The following is a 19,937-nucleotide window of genomic DNA, read 5'->3' on the forward strand; positions in this document are numbered from 1 at the left end:
TGGTTCTGGAAGACTCCTTCTCAGATCCTTGGCATTATGCCATGGGGTCTGTAGGGTTCCATTTGGTCCGCCATGCTATTTAACATTTGCATGAAATCACTGAGAAAGGCCATCCAGAGACCTGGGGTGAAGTGTTATGAATAAGTGGATGACACTTAACTCTATTACTCTTTTTCATCAAATTGAAGGTAAAGCAGCAGGAGTGCTAAATCAATGCCATCAATGCCAGGCTAAAGTAATGTTGAAGGACACAGTGGTAATCCTGCACTAGATAGCATTGAACTCCCCCAGAAGAAGCAGGTTCATAGCCTAGGAAGTGGTCCTTAATCTGTCACTGTTACCAGCACATAAATTGCTTCTGTGGTTAAAGGCCACGGAAGGCTGACTACGGTAATTGTTGGAACGAGAGAAACAGAATGGAATATCCAGTGCTTTTTTTTCTTTAAAAAAATGCTTAGGGGTACTCTCATTTTCCTACTCATATTGAAATACTACCTCTCAATGAGGCCAAACTTAGATTCACAAAATGTTTAGGGATATGCGTACACCCAGAAAAAAGCACTGGGAATATCTTAGAAATAGGCAGGGTTCCATCCAGTCAGCTGGAACAGGAACAGGAACACTTTATGCAGCAACATTTTCTTGTAAGTCCCACCTGTAATGATACAAATAGTCACTGGAATAACACAGTGAAGGAACTCGACATAATTCTGTGATTTATGCCGCAGCAATCAGCTAGAGCTATACAAGAGAGGAAAAAGAGGGATTTTGCAGTATTTCCAGAAAGCCACATTTATGCAGAAAACAGTTGAGGAATGCCTCTAATATATCTCAGGCAGATATGATTAAATAAAGAGCATTGCATCACAGACTACAAAAACTAGGGCAGCTTATCTCTGCATTACTCAAAACAAATGGTTTAAGGGGCAGGCCAGGTGTCAGGGAAATCTGAAACCGATATAAATCTGATATAAAATCTTATACAACAGTTGGGAAGAATGGTGGGATATTTTCAAGCTAGTTTGCAACAGTGTGCATCTAATAGTTTTCTTGATTTAGGTGGCAGCCATAAATATTAAGTCAAAACAGAAAACATACTTCACACACACACACAGGACAGACATTGAGACCAGAGGCTTCTTTCTCAACCATGAAGGGAGTTCCTAGAAAATGAATGCGTATAAGAATGCCACCCTCTCCTCTGCTTATTTATGTTCATTTAGTCCACATATTAAGTCTAAAAAGAGATAGATTATACTTGTGGTTCCTGGATACAATCTCAGGGCTGCCACCTAAATCATAACGTCCTGCTACTGGAGGCATCTGACTGCCTGTGGTTAGCAGGACTGGCCTAAAACATTTTGGTGCCTGAAGCGAAGAACAAGAAGTGCCTCCTCTAATTCTACTTACAGAAGCATACTCCAGGACCAACAGTTCAGTACCAAACCTTGAAGCAGCAAGCCAGATTAGGGTGGCCAGAAGATACCATGTGGTGCCAAAGGGCAATGGCTGGTGGCTCAGTAGGAATAGGTGAGATTGCTATCGCTGGCCCTAAGCATCCGCTACCTGAGGCGGTTGCTTCACACAGCCTAATGGTAGGCTTGGCTCGGATTATTAGAGGGAAATGTGCTGGACTGGTTCACCTAGGAAAATTCCTGTGCTTTTATCACAGATTTGACCCTTTGTGAAAACATAGGTGCAGGTGGCACAATGGATTCTGATTAGATAAAGCATCACTGATGTGGCTCTCGATAGTATATGTGAGGCCCAAGTGGATCTGGGTCAAGTCTGAAGACTTAACCAAACAGCGGGAAGATCCTTACCCCTAGAGCACGGATGAGGAATCTGTGATGCTACAGATGTGGTTGGACTCCAACAACTCCCGGCCACTTGAATACCAGAGATACAGAGTAAGAACCAAACCTCACCCATATCCAGAAAAGTGCACTAAAATGTAGTATTTTTAAAAAAAAATAATAAAAAATAATAATGCTGTGTGAGGGTTCAAACCCTACCAATGTGAGTGCAGTCAGAACTGAATGACAAACAAGGTCTTGAGTTTCTTTTGAAACATCAACATGGAGGCTTGCAAATGGACTTATCAGTAAGCTATTCTAGAGTTGCATGGCCTTATTGAAAAGGCCCTGCTGTTATCAGTAAATTTTCTAGAAACATGTGCAACGTGGTCCCATTGAGTTCAATGCTGCTTATTCCTAGAGGGAAAGGGTATAGGATTGCAGCTCAAGCTTGTTGCTTCACTGATTTCTGTGGGAACTTGGTACCACTAACATAGGGCTCGTCCACTGTTCCGCTTGTTCTGTGCCCAAAAAGCACATATCTGAGAGGTTTCCACTTGTCTTGTGGGTCTGAGCGGTTTTTCATTGGTCTTGCTACTTTCCCCAGGAAAACCAGCTGCTTATCGCTGAATTGGAACAAACATCAATTCACAGAAATATCTAGAGATGTTTGTTCCAATTCAGTGGTAAACGATGAGTTTTCCTGAGGGGAAGTGGCAGGAAAAGCGAAAGTGTGTACAATCCCTTAGTCTAGATGCAACTCAATACTTTGGTGGATATTATGCTTTACTTTTATTGTATTTTAGTGGGTAGTCTTATCTGGCCGATTTTAATTATGTTTCACGGGCCAATATCTGCCTCTCATGATGTGACAGGTCTAAAAAAAAAAAGTTCCTTTATTTCAATTGTGCTTTTATGTGGAAGATTTTCCCTATTTAGACTGCTCGCAACACAGAGATATGAAGAAAGACTCCAAAAATGTTTCTTCAAATGCCACATAGGTTTTAAGCAACTGATTCTCAAAGTAGCCCTGTTCATACTTTGCATGAATAATTCATGCAATCATTAATGAATTAGGTCTGCCTTGAATATGGTAGATTTGCACTTTCATTATTCTGTCAGGTAGCAAAATAAGTTAGTTTAACTAAATTTGTGCCTTTAACCAATATTGCTTGCTTTAGCAGTTCTTCCAGGTGCATTGTTTGAACTCACAATCACAAGTTTGAAACCTGAAAAGTCATCAAGGTGTTATTTATATATACATTTACACAATGTGTGGTGATGTCCCAATGTTTTTTAAAAAACATTAATATTTTTAATATTTGGCATTTTATTACGTTTTTATATGTGTTGGAAGCCACCCGGAGTGGCTGGGGCAACCCAGCCAGATGGGTGGGGTATAAATAAAATAAATCATCATCATTACCATCGTTGTCATCTTCATCCTAAATACTGTCCCCCAAACCCAAACAAACAGAAACAAAGTTTTAGCTCATTGAAAAGATGTTTGGAAATGTATTGGTAGAAATAATGAAACTAAACGTAATGTACAGGATACTTTATTGCTTATGAGGATCAGTCAATGCTGATCCAAGTTGATTCTGGATTTATCATCTAGTTCAAACTTCTCAGCTTGGACTCCTGCCTCCCAAAGAAACCTATGGCTCAGCTCTGACACAAGCTCCTGAGATCGATCACACCTTTTAAACTCTATTAAATCCTTAATGGATTGAAAAAATGCACCCCCAAAATTGAGATTCTCAGCCTTCCCATAACTGAAATTTGCACCAAGCTCAATTTTCTGCCGCATTCTAAACCTCTGCCCAACATTCCAAATTTTGTGAAAACCTGGAGCTCAGAAGCTCAAAAGAAAACCTAAGCCAAATAAAAGCACAGGACAACATACTGTTGCATTATTTACTCTATGTCCAGAATGTAGGTGTCATTGGCACATAATAGTGATTGAGAACAGATGGCTATAGAGTAGCCATGGTGATAATCATATGGCCAGAATAGTTACCAGCCATCAACACCACGCCTATATTTTATTCATAAGATGAAATATTTGCATTGATTCTACATTCTGTCAGTCTTTGAATGCTGCAGCAAAATCCTGCCATCATGCTTTTCACTGTGCAAAGAATTTCCTTTGACTGGAATGAATTTTCTCTGCACAAATGCTGCTGCAATTGAGCAGATTCTGTGTCTTTGCATACAGTTGGTTCAGCTCTTGAGTATATTCCTCTGTTTATTAAGTGACCTTTCTCATCTGAGAAAATGTTTCTATCCTGCAGTGAAACTTTAGTCCCTGGAAGATGATAAAGATTATCCATAATTCAGGAGCAAAGCCAGGCATTCAATAATAGTTATTTGTTGACAGCTTTTCTAAGAAATCTCACATCTTATAGGTGTGGCTCACTTGGTCTCAAAGGGCTGAAGCAATGCAGGTGAGTCTATTGCCACAGATGAGATCTTCCATAGTGATGCAGGTTTGGGAAGAATCTGCCACAATAATTGGGTGAACAAGTCTTTATAAAAACCTGTGCCACAGAGGCTAAGCATCTTTCCAAGAACTTCATAATTAGCATGAATTGGCAAACCCATGCAATTTATTGTCCAAGATGTGCAGATGTTCACCTATGAATGTCAGTTGCTACACCTTTGTGCTTTATTCATGGGCTTCAGAGGGGTGTCTGGTTGGCCACTTTAGGAAACAAGATACTGGCCTTCTGGTACTGCAGAATGCCCCTTATCTCAATAATTCTTCTTATGTAAGTAAGTGGATATGCACAACGTGGGTGGCACTGTGGGTTAAACCACAGAGCCTAGGGCTTGCCGATCAGAAGGTCGGTAGTTCGAATCCCCGCGAGGGGGTGAGCTCCCGTTGCTCGGTCCCTGCTCCTGCCAACCTAGCAGTAGGAAAGCACAAAGTGCAAGTAGATAAATAGGTACTGCTCCAGCGGGAAGGTAAACAGCATTTCCGTGTGCTGGTCTGGTTCACCAGAAGCGGCTTAGTCATGCTGGCCACATGACCCGGAAGCTGTACGCCGGCTCTCTCGGCCTATAGAGCGAGATGAGCGCCCCAACCCCAGAGTCGTACTCGACTGGACCTAATGGTCAGGGTCCCTTTACCTTCAAGTAAGTGGATGATGGTTACCTAAAGCTTCATCTGCTAACCTATTTATAGATTATGCCCCAATCCTTTCTCAAGTACTGTCATCTCATGAACCACATTGTGTCCGTGATATCTGGGTTTGATTATTGTTTTTGAGTGGGCATCTATTTAAATTAACACTAGGAATGGCAGAGAAATTCGGTTCTGTTAGGATTTAATACGAACCTACCTACTTTGAACCTTCCAAAATAATATGTGAACAGAAAATAGCTTTCCTTAAATATTTACTCTTCTCCAAATTTTGTGATAAGGTTTTCTAAAATGTGTATATTAGGGGGAAAGTGTGCATCAAAATGCATATATCAGTGAAATAACATAAAGTGCTTTATATTAGGATAAATTGTTTGCAAAAAGGTGACTACCAGGCAAATTGCATATAAAATGTGTATATTATGAGAAATTTGCATTAAAATGCTTTTACATTTTTATTAGGATTTTTATTTTTACTATGCGTAATGGTAGATATTTTTGAACACTGTGGGTAAAAGAGCAGGCAATTACTAGAGGAATGTCAGCAATAAGTAGAAAGGCCCAGGAAGAGAAGGGAAGGGAAGCCAGGGATCCTAGGCAAGATGAGAGATGGTGATGAATAGGTGGTCTAGGATGCAAGGCATTATATGTCTATTTCCCCATTTATTTGCTCTTTTCAGCCTGGCCCACACAAACATATAAACAGCAGGCTAAATTAGATGAAGGAAAGATGTTGCCAGTGTTCATCTATAAGATCAGGAAGTAATTAATGCATTTGGTGATTCAGCTAAGATTACTTTGAATGTGAACACAGTTGACAAAGACGTAACCAGTATTAGAATAATTCCTATTACTCAACATAATGCAAGGGACTGAAATAACCCTTGCCAGGCGGTGACTGCTAAACTTTCATTTGATTCTTTGAAAGCAAAACAGCTTTTCTAAAATAGCACAGCACATTTCCTGCATGCTGTGGAAGAACCATCCTTTTTAGTCAGGTTATGCTAAATCTGGCGACGAATAGTGTCTCAAAGCAGTATTTGATTAGAGGATTTAAAAGGACGGGGGGGGGGGGGAGAGAGAGAGAGAGAGAGAGAGAGAGAGAGAGAGAGAGAGAGAGAGAGAGAGGGAGGGAGGGAGGGAGAAGGTTGATTGACTTTAAAATGCATGACACTGAGTGTTATGGAAAACTCTTTGTATGGAACCTAATTAGCAGTGTAACTTGTGGATAATTGAAAAGTAATTTACTGCTTCTCGTTAAAAGTTACAAATTTAAATATCACTTGTGGAAATTTGCTGTTTCAAAATAATTGCCATGCCAATAGTGTACTGAATATATGAGCTGTTTTGTCAACTGTGTGTAGACTACTTTTATGGTGAATGTAGGGGGCCCTGCAAAGGATGTATTAGCTATACAATTCCACCTTTCTAGAATTCCTTCTCCCATTGCTGCTTTCGCAACATTCATATCATAATTGGCAACTGTTGATTAAACCCAGCCCAGTTCGTCTTTTAAATCTGAGTCTCAATTGCTGTTTGCGTGACTGCAAGGTGTCCAATGGTAAGGTGAGTAAGCAGTTTATAAAATTATGCATCACATGGAGGAAATGGATGGATAAAAGTTTTCCTCCCTCTCTTATAATACTAGAATTCATGGGCACCCAATGAAGCTGAAGATGTTGGACCACAACCATGTCTGAGTATTCCGATAAAATGATCACAAATGACTTGAAGGCCTTTTCATAAGTTCCAGCCAAGCACACGCACCAAAAGTTGGAAGGACAGAAAGAAAAAGACTCCAGAGGAGCTCAGCGTCTAGTCATCTTGAAGAGGACAACAGTTCTGTAGAAGGCAATATTTTCAAGTAACATGGTCCCAAGTTATTTAGGACATTCATTAAAGGTCAAAGCTTCCACCACTACCTCTTCCTTAACCTGTCCTGAAACTTAACTGAAGACAAGTAATCAGACCCTCCCAACAGAGTGCCTTTTCCTATATTGCATACTGGTAATACAAGTTCCAGAATCCCCGGTATTCTGTCAGTTTCCTGCTGGGATTTCTGGAACTTGTAGTCCTCAGCCGCATCGGGTAAGGACAGATTACACTGGAATTTAGAAGTGCCCAGTGTTACTGCCAGTGGCGTAGCGTGGGGGATGCAGGGGGGGCCGGCCGCACCGGGCGCAACATCTGGGGGGCGCGCTCGCACTCGCAGCTCTCTGCCCCTACCTAAAATCCACGGGTTAGGGGGCGCAAATTACTTGGCTTGCCCCGGGTGCTGACAACCCATGCTACGCCACTGGCTACTGCTTTCCCCTTTTTCAAATTTCTGGGCCTTGGGCTAGGGCAAGGTTCTGGCAGCTCATGGGGTCAAGGAAGCATAGCCCTGTAATTCACAGCAGGCTTTGTGAAAGTCTGGGTTCAGTTCAATTTTGTCCTTTTTCTTGAAGCATCACTGGTACCAGGGTTTTAGACTTGTAGGACCAGGAATCTGCAAGCCAGGTCTTGTTGTCTAGTAGCCAAGTGTAAAGTTCAGTACTTTACAGTGAATATGGCAGGAGTAAATTAGGCAAAAGGTTGGAAGAGTGAGGATGATGTTTCATCAACAACTATGATGGTGTGGGAAAATAAATAGGCATAAGATTTAGACATAATGAAGAGTCTCCACCAGAATAATAATATCCACATCGGTAATCATAGCTGGCAGATTACTGCAGCAACCCTAAAAAAGTTTTTATTAACTATTATCCCCAGGGAATTATTCTCCCCAGTGTATTGCTGCTTTATGAAATCAATTTTGTCTAGCTTTTTCTTTGCTCCTAATAGAAATTCAGCTGCAGCAATAATAATTATAACAAAAACCCGGAAGGTACATAGTAGAACCATAAATATTTACAGAAATCTTCATAATGTGTAACTGAATTTACCTGGCTAGCATTGCTCATCTGAAAAATAAGGCTTTGGAAAACGATGATAATATTTTCTTTTCTAAACTATTCTGTAGTTCACAATTCTATCTATTTTTCCTAGGCACTCCTTGTATTTTATAAGCAGGCGACTGAAAATACTGAATATTGGCAAAGGTCCAAAGAACCATTAAACTATTTTCATGAGCCCAAGGGATATTTTTGCTGCATTTCTTGAAAATGGTGTTGCTGTCAGGAGCTCGTCCTACTCTTGAGTAGGACCCTGGCAGAGACACATGCCCGACTAGCATGTTCTCTCCTTCCTGGCTGATCGTTCAGGAGCTTCAAAAGCTTTCTTCTGCCTGAACAGCGACTGATGCCAACAGACATCAGCATACTTAGGGATCCACAGAGTCTTCACAGCTTGCGTAACAGAACTCAGCAACTCAGCATTTTGGCTAATCTACTTTATTTACATATAAACACACAGAGAGCACTGCAACATGGCTCCCTCTCTCTCAAACAGCAAAGAGAAAAAGACCAAAGGACAATAGTCCCACTTCACGGAACACAGTAACACAAACATTCTGTCTCCATCACTTCCCACACTGTGGAGTCAAAACATACACCGTCATGTGATAGACAACAATCCTATGACTGCAATCACGGAGCAGGAATCTTAACAGTTGCATGTTCCCTGGTGCTGAAGCAGACTTTGTAACTGAGAATTCAAAAGCAGCTTATAGTGTAGCATGAGCCCAAACTGTACAAGAAAAGTCAAAAATTCCACTGGGCTATCACAACTGGTGTATATGAAGACTTAGCAGATATGTGGACATCTGCCTTCATGCTCTATGTGACTTCATAGTGATCAGTTTCACCTGGAAAACCACTGGCCATGAATTTGACACGTAAGATTAATCCAATAAGAAAAATCCCCATTTCTAATATTGCTAATTTTTGTTCTTGGATAAAATGCCTTTTTATTTCTCTAGAACAGCCATTCCATTTCTAAATGTTTGCTGTGGTAAATTACTGAACTGTTTACCTTTTGCAGTAAAGATACATAAACAATTAGGTATGCTAAATGTTTCTGGGGCATCTCACTTTTTGTAGTCTCTAATGCACTATTATAGGCCTTAATGACTCTAATGCTTCAAAGTGCACTAGATGAGTAGTGTCAGCTAAAAACAACTTTCAAAAGACTCTTATAAGTGATCTCCAAAATAATTTAACTGTTTCACAATTACTCTGTGTTTTTTAACATTTACCTCAAGGATCTCTATACCTCCAGATTATTAATATATTTTAGCCTGTAAAAAGTTTTATACTTTTTGACATTGAATCAATAGGAAGCGTTCCTTAAACCTTATAAATACAGTAATCATTGCAGTTATTTCCATCTTTCATATGGTATGTGAATTCTCAGGCCCTTTCCCCATTTTAAAGAAACATTTATGATAAAATCACAACATGTGACCGTTTACCTCAGAGAATGTCAACCATTTTGAGCAAGTACTATGGGCACCATCCCTTCTTATCACCTCTCCTCTCCCTTAGATCATCTTCCTAAGAGATAGATGCCTTTCAAGAGATCTGGGTAAAAGTCAGATCCCGTAGAATTAATCTGAGCCTTGAAAAAGCATACAAAGTTGAAAGAGGAAGTAGGAAAGAGAATTACTCTTCTGACATCCTCCTTCAGCTCTATGGGTTTTTCAAGGGAAAATCAATAACCAGCTCATGACTAAAGGGACCGGGAGATGTGTGGGTGGTTCAGAGGCTTCATTGATGCTGCAGAAAGATGTCAAGGGCACCATAGTGCTTAAAGGCACCAAGTATTTGCACCCAGGAGAATTAGAGTAGCTACCCACTTCTCCAAGGCGCTGACTTGCCCCTCACATTGAGGGGACCCTGCGTTGTGTGACATGATTTGCATGTCATGCTCCCTCTATGTGTCCCACCCCTGCCCGGCGTGCAAGTGGTGCCCAGCGGCAGTGCGCAGCGGGAGGATGGCAGTCTGCTCCATATTGAGGGGGGCTCAGCCCCCTACCCACAAATATTGAGGGGGCTGAAGCCCCTTCCGCCCCCTATAGTTGGTGCCTCTGTCACACTTACTTTCAGAAACAGGTGAAAACTAATGCCAGCCCTACTGGTGTCCAGAACATGGTCTGAGGACACATGATATGGCCACATTTCTGAAGGTAAGCAAGTCTGGGTCTGCTCAGTGATGAATAGGAAACCACCTTGGAACGCCATGTAAGCTTCCTTGAGTTGCATGATGGGGGGAAATGTGGGATATAAATGTACTAAATATTAATTATGGTGTGATTTCAGTACGGAACTACTGCTGGACACATGTGAACTAAGCAATTGTGACACATGGAGCAGAGTCTCCTGCAATTCCAACAGTAAACAAGCAGTAAAGTTCTAATTTTCTAGGCTCAATATGGTTATAACACAGCAAATGACATAAATTCGTGACATACCTTTTCCACTGAGTTAGAGCCTAGTCACTTCTACAGTAATGTACATTTTTCACTCTTGTTTCATGTCACACTTCTCTGAAAACATGTCCCCTTTTATTCTGGAAATGATACGAACCTTCTTTTTTATCCTCCAGAGAAACCTTCACTTTTGTATCCGTTATATCTTTGAAAGAGGATAGAAACAGAACTACATCGCCTTTCTCATTCTTAATAGGGACAATGTCCAATAGGCACCAAAATGAAGACCCTGTAGGGGGGGAAAAGAATATATTTAATTCAAACAGCAAGCTTTTCCCTTCTTTGGTAGAAAAATATATTTAAAGAATGAAAATTACAAGTAATGCAATTTTAAAAAATACCAAACCAAAACACCCATAACTTATCTAAAGGGTCAATAGTCAGGAAATCACAGATGTTCAGCTCCTGTAAATCTCTTTGCATCATCAGCTGAAGCTCAGTAATTCTGCTTCCTCTGAAAGCAAAGCATTAATTTAAATGCAATATGCATCTACTGGGATCATTAATAGTCTAATGAAGCTTTTTATTTTTCTTACATGGCATTTCCCTTTTAACTTGGCCTGTGTTTCCTATTTTAAAGAAATGCACCCCCCCCCAGTATGTTAACTTTGGCTTCTTAACCTCCTTTATTCACTATCAAATGCCATTACTTTAGATTATGCCATCTCTCCCTCCTTGCCCTCCCCCTGGCATTGGTTACATTCCTGGCGTCTAATGTATGACTCCACTGTTTCAAAGACATTAAAACTAATCACACTCTGCCTTAAAATAGAAACTAAAGCACAGCTCCTCAAATCTCAGCTGTTAAATACAGGCAAGTTGAAACTCATTAAATGCTTGATTTCTACACAGGAGAATATCTGATATCCCTCTGCCTACGGAAATTACTGTGATAAATGTCTTCTGTGCAGTGTGTTAATTGCACAATGGCAGCATGGCAGGACTGTTTAAACACACTAGTTCAAAATGCATACAATTACATGTGTTTAAAGTCACTAATTTTTTCCTGAATGAGTATGATGTATTTAATGCGCTGGCTGTGATTTTTATAGTCATACTACATGCTACTATTTAACATGATTAATAGTAGCAAGTTGCCATCTACACAAATATTTTGTGCAGCAGGAGGAAATGACAACTCAGCTATTTCCAGCAATATGTGTTGAGGTAAATGGAATTCACGTACCAAGGAAATCGGGTCTGAATACACAACTACTGGACATACATTTTGGAAAGTGTCCACCAAAGCAACAATAATACATCATAATGAAATGCAGTCAGGGCTCCTTGGGATTTTTCAGGGTAAAATCCCCCCTGCTTAACCTCAGGTGAGTAATTTGTGTGTTCCTGTGGTAGTCTATGCAGGGCTTTTCTTTTCAGCTGGAACTCAGTTCTGGCACCTCTCAGGTGTTCATAGTGAGTTCCGGCACCTCTTTTTCTAGAAAAAATAGCACTGGACTATGAGGATTCTGACCCAAAGAAGGAGCAAGCAGCTGGTTCAGGAACACCAGTGGTGCAACCTTTGGAGGTGCTGAACTGGGACTCTGACACTGAGCTAGAATCCGGGCCTGCTAACCAGGAGCTCCCAGGATCCAGAGACACACAATTTAGCAACAAGCACTGATCCAGGCTTGCCAATCAGAAGGTCAGTGGTTTGAATCCCTGCGATGGGGTGATCTCCCATTGCTCGGTCTCAGCTCCTGCCCACCTAGCAGTTCGAAAGGGATCAAATAATATTGTTTTGGTTTATTTAAATTTTTGATTGGTGAAATAAAAAAACTTATTAGGAAATAATTTGCAAGCCCCCCTCTACCCCCCAATTTTGACTTCTTAGGGGCCTCCAGCACTGCCTCTTGGCAGATGTCAAAGAGTTAAACAACTATATAATTTCTCATAGGCACCTGAAGGCAGCTCTGTTTTGGGAAGCTCTTAATGTTTGATGCTGTGTTTGTGTTGGAAGCCAACCAGAGTGGCTGGGGCAACCCAGTCAGATGGGGAGTAAAGGAAATATTATTATTATTTATTATTATTATTAAAGGTGGGAGCAGACAGAGAGAAGAAGAAGAGTTTGGATTTGATATCCCGCCTTTCACTCCCCTTCAGGAGTCTCAAACATTCTCCTTTCCCTTCCTCCCCCCTTCAGGAGTCTCAAACATTCTCCTTTCCCTTCCTCCCCCACAACAAACACTCTGTGAGGTTAGTGGGGCTGAGAGACGTCAGAGAAGGGTGACTGGCCCAAGGTCACCCAGCAGCTGCATGTGGAGGAGCGGGGAATTGAACCCGGTTCCCCAGATTACGAGACTACCACTCTTAACCACTACACCACACTGGCTCTCTCTCTAGCACTATAGAGTGCTAGACTTTAGGCTAGAGGGATTGCTCCTAGCAACAGGGTACTCCATTGCCCATACACAAGAAGGTCTCATAGACTAAGTATGGGCAGACCCATCAGTTTATGTTTCTCTGTTTCTCACTTTTTCAAACTTCAGTTCAGTTCTTCACTTTTCCCTATCAGTTTGCATTTAGAACATAATAAAATATGGAACAAACAGAAGACAAATTAGGATTCAATACCTTGGCAACGCAAACTGTTTGACCATATAATAACGATAATAAACAGAAGCAGCATTTATTTACAACTCTGAGAAGAAAACATATGGTTCTATTTTATCTTCAAAATTATTATTCCAAAAAAAAACCCCAACCAATAAAAAGAGATGCTTTCAACAAATCTCTTAATTTTTCTCCTCGAGTTACTTCTTGAGAAATGAGTAAATTTTACCAGCAATGAATGAATGGATTTATTATAATCACTTACTTGTTTTACATAAATGAAACACGTAACAGTTAACACTGTTTAAATAAAACAGTCAGTTGCAGCAAAAGCAAATAAACCACCAACATTAAATTAAACTAGGACTGTAGCTAAATAAGATGCATGTTAAACTGAGCAATTCAATGTCTCCAAATTATTATTTTTCCAGTCTGGATTGTCTGTGTGGATTTCTAGTGTTCTGGAATACTCGGTTCTTGCAGCAGCAATTAATTCTAAATCGTCAGTGTCAGTGTCTCTCCTTTTAAATATGCCAAAAGAGTTATCTTCAAATGAAGCTGAATGTCACATCCTGCCATTTCTTTAATTTTATTTAGAGCTCCTCTATAACCATAGCAGCTGGGGAGGCTGCCTTGCTTGCACCTTGGGAATATGGCAGGTTGCTGGCGCCAACCATGAGGGGAAGGTATGAGGCAGTGGGAGTTCGGGGTGGGGCAGGCGCTGCATGGAGACCAATCCAATGCTTTTAATGTCACACCTGCACTACTCCATGCCGAGATCTCTTTAGAAATGTATACCGTATTTTTCCATCTATAAGACACCCCTATTTTTGAGGACTCCGATTTAAGAAAATGGGGGGAGATATTATCCGTGTATAAGATGAGCCCAGATTTTGAACATTATTTTAGAGTAAAAAAAACAGTCTTATACACGGAAAAGTATGGTATTTATAAAAAGTAAGGTTCATGAAAAGTTTTAAATTGAATGAAATGCTCACAGGTGTTTTGATGGATGAAAGGGCATTAGGATCTTGTTGTATTGATCTTTTTTGAAACCAACCTTAATTTGGCAACATTTCCTATATTCTTGTTTTATCTGTACTGCAATATAAATTAGGAAAGCATGTGTCCTCAAGCCGTGTGCCAGATCACGATTCAAGGCACTGATTTTTTTTATTATTATTTAATTTTGTTCATAGCATGATGAACTTGCAGCAATAGTATTAATAAAATAATACAGAACATACATCCTAAATATAAGCCAACATCAATGATGTAAGAGAGAGAAGATACCAGATTCACCAACAAGCTGAAATCAGATTAAACCTCTGAGGTACTAGCTGAAAAAAATCAATAACTTTTAGTACTTGTTGAATGGCGGAAGTCAGAGACCTTCACATTGTCATTGCTTTCACATCTTTACTGGTTTCATTTTTAAAGTTTCTAACACATAGGCAAATAACTATGTTAAATAAATGCAATTATTTGTACACTACTAGTGTGTGAGAAATTCAGTGGCTATTGCATTTCAAAGGGGGGGGGAGTTATTGTTTTTTAGAAAGCTTTTCACAATAAATAACTTCCTTTGCCTCAGCTAGTACACACAAAAGGTACTGCCTCTGTCAATAATCACTGTCTGACTAAGATCTCCTTCATAGATTTATGCATTCTGTTTATTGTCCTTAGCTACTGTCTGAAAGAGAGAGATCTCACCCCCTCTTCACAGTAAGATCCTAATGTTAAAAAAACCCCGCTTGAACATCCTCAGAGCTGTGCACTTGGTAAGGGTAAAACGAGACAAGAGCTGGTGGGTTTAATATTATACAAAGTCACAATATTTCTTTTGTATCAAAATTCAACCAGCACGGAATCCTTTTCAAACCAGGTGAGCACAAGCCCTTGAAGCCAAACTTATGGAGGCCACATGCCAGCCGTAGGCAAAGGCAGCAGCAAAGTGGGCACAGCAACAAAATTTACTTCCACATTCCTCTCTATCCTCTAGCCAGGCAAATAGGAAGCACGATGTCAGGCTTCAGGGAATCGGATCCCTCCCCCAGAAGCAGTAAATAAGCAGATCAAACAAAAGGAGTGTTCGTAGCAGTTAGTTTCTTTAATAATCACAGCGAGAGAGAAAAGGAATGCATACCGCTCTAGAAATGGTGTTGCTCCCAGTACAGGTTTACCCCCTCCATCCCCATTAATCTACATCACTCCTATGTTGGGTAATCCAAGCTTCTTGCTGCTGAGCTCTCTGTTCTATCATTCTCAATGCCCGTCTAGTCTTAGACGAAGGTGGGTCAGGAATGCTGTCCAAGGACACTGAATCTGCCAACTGTCTCTCACCTGGTGTTTGCTCTTCTAGCTGTTCCTCACCCAGTATTTCCCAGCTTTTCTCCTCTGGACTATGCCCCTCTGCAAGCCACTGTTCTAAATCAGTACTGTCCTCCTGCCCTAGTGATGGTTTAGTAGAAGGGGAGCGGCCCCACCATTCCTCCCCAGTCCAGCCCCTGACACATGATTAGAGTTTGAGGATGTATTTGTAGCCAGGCAAAAACACTCAAGGATGCCAATGAGGGTTTGGCCTGAGGATAAGGGGTGTGTCCTGAGGAAGGGTATTCCCAAGAGCCAGGCAGAGAGGCCTGGAGACTGCAAATAACCCTTGAATTCAGAATGAGATTTCATCTTCAACTAAATCTCTCACCCTCTCCTTCTGCATCAGACCGTAGTGAACATGGAGTAGGAAGTGAGAGATCCCAGCTCCTCTTCACTGCCTGCAACACATGGAAAAATCAGGAAGAGTTTTCCCTTCAAGACAGGGATCAGGAAGAGGATGGTTAACCTCGGTTGGTGCCATAGCACAAATAAGATCACACCAGGATGTGGCAGGTTAGGTTTCCTCAACATGACATTCAATACATTGAATTTCTGCCTGCTAACATTCAGCGTATGAAACTCATAAAGGTGAATTGTAACAACAGCGACATTTTATACAGAAGAAGCTGAAAGCTGGCTGCGGTAGTCATCTTTGCCACATTAAGTTCATAATGGGATTTTACAGCATGGTGAGGAATTACATGCTTAGAGAGTATTATTCTTCCAGATTTAGCAGACGAAACTGCACAGTCATATCATCCAGCCAGAAATTGTTTAATAAAAGGAATGCGAGTAACTCTCAACTTGTAAGTTATCAGGTTGTATTTGCTGCTTTTAATACTGCACTGCATGTAACCACAGAAGCCCAATTCTCTCTCTCTCTCTCTCTCTCTCACACACACACACACACACACACACACACACAATAATAATAAAAAGGCTAAAGTGAGCAAGGGGAGGAAGGCTGTAACTTTTGATTCCAATGCCACCATGACTCCAACCCAAGCATGCTTACACTTTGCTAACTCTCTCCCTCTGATTTACGCACATTTGGCAATCATCTGACATGGCTGGGCTGCTGGCTGTACCACCATAGGCTCTTAGGGCTTAGTAAACTGAATTACCTTTGTTGCTTTTGGAAGGGCTGATACATATACAGCAACTAATACTGTACTGTGTGGCTTATGTTGTACCCTGCCCCAGTACACATCTGACTACAGGCAACCCCCTATTTGCATGGGAGTTGCATTCTGGGTCATCACGTGTGGCAGTGAAGCACTCATAAGTCTGCTCCACCCTATTATGCCTCTGCCCCATTCTGCTTCCTTTTGTGGGCATAATGCACTCATGCATGGCCATGCATCAAATGGACATGGGTAAATTGGTTGCTGCCTGCATACAATGGAAGTGCGAAGGAAGCAACACACAACCTGCTACAACTCTGGGTTAGCAGCTCAGTTGGTACAGCATGAGACTCTTAATCTCAGGGTTGTGAGTTTGAGCCCCATGATGAGCAAAAGATGCCTGCTTGCATTGCAGGGGGTGGTAGTAATACTACTACTACTACTACTACTAATAATAATAATAATATATTTATACCCCGCCCATCTGGCTGGGTTTGCCCAGCCACTCTGGACGGCTTCCAACAAAAGATTAAAGATACATTAAAACATCAGTTACAGATAGGTAGCCGTGTTGGTCTGCCATAGTCAAAACAAAAAAAATCCTTCCAGTAGCACCTTAAAGACCAACTAAGTTAGTTCTTGGTATGAGCTTTCGTGTGCATGCACACTTCTTCAGATACACAGTGTATATCTGTGTATCTGAAGAAGTGTGCATGCACACGAAAGCTCATACCAAGAACTAACTTAGTTGGTCTTTAAGGTGCTACTGGAAGGAATTTTTTTTAAAATTAAAATATCAGTCATTAAAAACTTCCCTAAACAGGGCTGCCTTCAGGTGTCTTCTAAACGTCAGATAGTTGTTAATTTCTTGACATCTGATGGTAGGGCATTCCACAGGGTGGGCGCCACCAAGAAGGCCCTCCGCCTGGTTCCCTGTAACTTCACTTCTCACAGTGAAGGAACCACTTGGCGCTGGAACTCAGTGTCCAGGTTGAATGATGGGGGTGGAGAAGCTCCTTCAGGGTTGGAATAGATGAACCTCGTGGTCCTTTCCAGCTCTACAATTCTAACTGCACCCTTCCCAAAGGTAACTTTTTTTTGTTTGCAGGAGGGGGGGCAATGACTAAATTAGGATTTTTATGTATAAATACGGAATATTTGAAAGCTCCTTGAGTTATCTATCTATCATCTATCTATCGATCTATCTATCATCTATCTATCTATCTATCTATCATCTATCTATCTATCTATCTATCTATCTATCTATCTATCATCTATCTATCTATCTATCATCTATCTATCTATCTATCATCTATATCTATCATCTATCTATCTATCTATCTATCTATCATCTATCTATCTATCTATCTATCTATCTATCATCTATCTATCTATCTATCATCTATCTATCTATCTATCATCTATATCTATCATCTATCTATCTATCTATCTATCTATCTATCATCTATCTATCTATCTATCATCTATCTATCTATCTATCTATCTATCTATCTATCTATCTATCTATCTAATCATCATCTATCTATCCCACCTGTCCCTCCAAGAATATCAAGGTGGTGTACATTACACCCCCCCCCATCTAGTCCAGAACACTAACTACTACACTACACTGGCTTTCAATATGAACATTAAGAATTCAATTTTATTTGGGGGGCTGTCAGGAAGGGCAAGCATCATTCCTACTCACTTCTATCTCCATTCTATAGGATACAAATAACTTTCTCTCTCTCTCTCTCTCTCTCGCATTCTCTCTCTGCTTGTTTTTATGTCTCCCTCTTTATCTCTGAAATGTAAAATTGTTCAGGAGCAATTATGCAAGAGAGGAATAAAATCCAAGATACAAGAGAATGAAGGGGTTATTGACTCAGGGCAACTAACTATGTAAAACTGTTCATAAGAAAATACCATTATATAATAAGTTATCATCCTGCTTGCTTCGTAGATTATCTGTAAATATTTCTGCCAGAGATCTTAAGAGCAAAAGAATTAAAAGCTAGACTAGTCCAGAGGTCCTTCTAACTTGGCATCAATCCTGAAGAGGGCTAAAATTGCTGAGAAGCCTTTGCTGGCACACACTGCAAAAAGCTCACTTAAAGCCCAAGTAAGTAAATCATAAGAACGTAAGGACTCAAATACATTGATAAGACCAGTGCTTTTTTCTGGGGGGACACAGGGGAATACATACCCCTAAACATTTTGTGAATCTAAGTTTGGCCTCATTGAGGGGCAGTATTTCAATATGAGTAGGAAAATGAGAGTACCCCTAAACATTTTTGAGGGGGGAAAAGTACTGGCTAAGACTTGACTTCTTAGCTGAAGCCATTTTGACTGTTCCTTCATCAACACAGCATGCTTTTTAAACAAAAAAAACCCCATGTTTTGACAGTGTAATGCTTCCTGTCTGATGATATTACAGCCAAGAAACCCTCATTGAGAATGAATGAATTGGCAAACATTATAACTCAACAGATAGGACTGGCAGCCTGGTGACCGCCTGGGCTAATGCCATACCTATTGCAATCCTCTGTGGATTTATGCATTTCCCAACTAATTATTACTATCATTCATATTGTATAGTACTTTTACACCATGTCCCAAGATAAAATTACAGTGGGGAACAAATGGAGCCTACCCCTTGCCTCTTGTTTCCTATTAAGCCCTTTATTAGCGGTGTGATATGCAACAAAGAAACAGGCGTTTTTAGCAGTGCACTCCATTTATTGAATGTTTTCCCTACAGAGGCTTGGCCAGCACGCTGCTGGTTTCTTGGAGCTAGGCTGAAACACTTTTGTTCATGCAATCTCCTGCTTGTTTTAAAAAGTAAGGGTTTTCTCCAATGTTTTAGTGTTGCATTTTATATTTAACTCACTGTGTTGTATGTACATCACCCTGGAATTATTAACAGAGTGGTACAAACATGTTTTAAAGAGCATTGTAAAAATAGTAGGGTGTGTGTGTGTATGTGTACCCAATATGAGAGAAAAATCTGGTACATGTATTAAAGAAATATCTATAAACTCACATACAAATACATTTTCCCCACCATTATCCTCCAAGAGCCCTGCAGAAGACTGTCCCGTGTAAAGAAGAAGATATGGCCATCCTAAGCTTAGGACCTAAAGCCTATCAAATTATTTTTGCCGCCTGAATCACAAAATCCCATAAGCACCTCATCACCTGGCAGCAAAATGATGGTGAAAACAACAATAACCATCAACGACAATAAATTAAATAATAAAAGAAATTAAAGAACAGACAATTTCCTGCCCATTCATGATGCACAAAATCAGCTACCAAAGGCAGCCATCTCACTATGGTCTGCAAAACACCCACACCCAACACTCCTGACTGCAACAAAATCCACCCTTTTTAGCACATGACACTCCACTGACCACCCTCTCTATGATCCCTGTACACAATGAAATTCCACACTGAACTTTAAAAGCTAAGAGTTTACAGAAGATGGTGAGGTGGAACCGCCTGCCTGACTCCAGCGTAGACCCAAACCCTCCTGAGCT

At 40.7% G+C, this 19,937-nt stretch overlaps 1 protein-coding gene across 2 annotated transcripts in view; it reads right to left on the bottom strand.

The window, feature by feature from the left end:
• The window catches only part of KCNH8 (potassium voltage-gated channel subfamily H member 8), a 178,601-nt gene that overhangs the window by 99,319 nt on the left and 59,345 nt on the right, over positions 1 to 19,937 (bottom strand). For both annotated transcript variants that reach the window (XM_081883164.1, XM_081883163.1), the window contains exon 3: positions 10,446 to 10,577. In XM_081883164.1, coding sequence (XP_081739290.1) covers positions 10,446 to 10,577 — 132 coding nt within the window. The remainder of the gene's footprint in view (positions 1 to 10,445; positions 10,578 to 19,937) is intronic.

This window comes from Podarcis melisellensis (assembly GCF_964234715.1).
Source record: "Podarcis melisellensis genome assembly, chromosome: 12".
NCBI classification, from domain to species: Eukaryota; Metazoa; Chordata; class Lepidosauria; order Squamata; family Lacertidae; genus Podarcis; species Podarcis melisellensis.